This window comes from Atta colombica, unplaced genomic scaffold (genome assembly GCF_001594045.1).
Source record: "Atta colombica isolate Treedump-2 unplaced genomic scaffold, Acol1.0 scaffold239, whole genome shotgun sequence".
Taxonomy (NCBI): domain Eukaryota; kingdom Metazoa; phylum Arthropoda; class Insecta; order Hymenoptera; family Formicidae; genus Atta; species Atta colombica.
In genome coordinates, this window is record NW_017259337.1 from 754,571 (window position 1) to 756,846 (window position 2,276).

The following is a 2,276-nucleotide window of genomic DNA, read 5'->3' on the forward strand; positions in this document are numbered from 1 at the left end:
AATAATTATTTGTTATTTTTTACAGATTAAATCTGTGTCGCAAAACTGTAGCAGAAACTCGTGAATTATGTCAAAGGATTAACAATGTTTTGACACAATATTTGAATAATGCTCCATTGAAATTTTATGATATAGCATCAGCCATATTAGATGAATTGTGGTACATGGATGTAACTATAGATAAACATGCTTTTCTAAAATTTACCTATCAACTGCATGGTATAAAATGTGAGTGTATTTTTATTTTAATTATTCGCATAAATTTATTTAATATATCTCATTCTGATTAAGTAAAATTATTTTTTTACTTATTAAAAAAATTATGCTTTAAAAAGGATATAAGTAATAATTTATTTTTATAGAAGAATTTATTTTTACATACACTCATTAGTTAAAAGGTTAAATATTCTTTTTTGATGGATTTCGGAATGCAATCCTCTTCTCGAGCGATTGGTTCTCATGAATCTAACCATCTAACCATTTATGTTCAAGTACGCTACAAACAAGGCTGAGTTCCGAAACCCATCAAAAAAAGTATTACAGCCTTTTAACTGATGAGTATACATTAACCTTATTATTGTAATCTAATTTTTGAATATTTATTTTACAAAAATTTATTTTACAAAAAAAGACCGATTTTTCGCGATTTTATTTGTCTGTTATAAATTGAATAAATCATATAAATTCCAAATTTTTGTAAGATGATAAAAATTAATATATATATATGTAATTTTCATAAAACTAAATTATTATTTATATCTTTAACACAAGTTGTTGATGTATTATTATCAATATTTATTAATAAGCATTATTTTTAGATTAAACAAATATTGAATAAGAAAGTTTCTTAAAAAGTTTCACAACTATACAAAAATATATTAACATTATTATTAATTATTCGGTTACGATATTTTCTGTATTTTAAAATTTCATTTTTATATTAAATAAATATAATTTATATTATATAAAAGAAAAATAATATAAATTAGTACAACAGTTATAATAAACGCTTTTGATTTAAATTATTAATTTGATTTTACTATGTAAATAATCATTGTTTGATAAGTTTTGCATTGTCAAAAAAAGTACAACATATTCAATAAAAAAATTGTTAACATTTCAGATAATAAATCACTTGGATGGTATAGTCGACTTAATGCAAAATATCGTGATGTCATAATTTACCTTTGCCGTAAGTATCGTAAAAATATATGTTATGTTCTCAATATTATCTGCATACTAATTTATTATTTTATTTCAGTTGTACCGTATATCGGAGCAATAGTAAGAACTTATTATAAATACATGCTTCTATTTACACTGTGGTTTACAAAGAAATGGCCTATATTGGCATGGTTATCACTTGGCAAAAAAAATTCTCATATCAATATGTATTAAAAATACGATCGAATAATTATAAATATGCTCTTTCTCTCTTTTTATCTTTTTAGTAGAAAAAACAGCTTAATGATCACTTTGTGCTGCTTACATTTTCAGATTACAAAAAAAATTTTATCTTAAATAAGGAAATTGCTAAATGAATACAGCCAATATACATAAGGTTATAATAAATAAGGTTAAAATAAAAATTATCTTGATTACAGTTTAAGTAACCAATGATAATGCAAGACAAGACTATTTAGCTATTACTACATAATACTATTATATAAGCTAGTTTATCAAAGATCAATTTTCTCTGGAAGGAAAAGTCAATTTGTTAATAGATAGTATATATGAGTATTATATAATTATTAAATAGTATTTTATAAATTAATTATTGTATTAGCAAGATATACTCTCAACCAGAAATAATATTATAATAATATTAATCGATCAACGTTGATTTGATTTGTTATTTTAAACGAAAACTAGATTACTTCAGAAATACAATAGCAAATAAATTTAAAATTCTTGTAAAAATAAATATGATATACTGTTTATTTCTTTATAATTTATTAGTACACAGAATTAAATTTTCAAAAATGATACCCAAAAATAAATATTCAAAAATTAAATTTTGAAAAAACCGGTTAGAACACATTGAAATATATACAGGGTATCTGGAAATAATCGCCAAATATTTCATGGGCAAGTAGAACTGAGTCGAAAAGTCCTCTACCATTTTGTAAATTTCCCCAATAGTTAACGAGATATTAATTCTTAAAAATAGCCGAATATACTACTGCGAAGTATATACGCCTATCGATCACTTGGCGCGCGGACCGAGGGGAGCGGGGATAACCTGGCAAGCATCCGAGCTATGGAGGCTTGCGGCG

General features: G+C 24.1%; 1 protein-coding gene across 1 annotated transcript in view; it reads left to right on the forward strand.

The window, feature by feature from the left end:
• The window catches only part of LOC108688793, a gene marked incomplete at its 3' end in the record, with an annotated part of 3,993 nt that extends 2,607 nt beyond the window's left edge, over nucleotides 1-1,386 (forward strand). The window contains exons 6-8 of the mRNA XM_018195210.1: nucleotides 26-228; nucleotides 1,124-1,192; nucleotides 1,262-1,386. Coding sequence (XP_018050699.1) covers nucleotides 26-228; nucleotides 1,124-1,192; nucleotides 1,262-1,386 — 397 coding nt within the window. The remainder of the gene's footprint in view (nucleotides 1-25; nucleotides 229-1,123; nucleotides 1,193-1,261) is intronic.
• Between the last annotated feature and the right edge of the window lie 890 nt (nucleotides 1,387-2,276).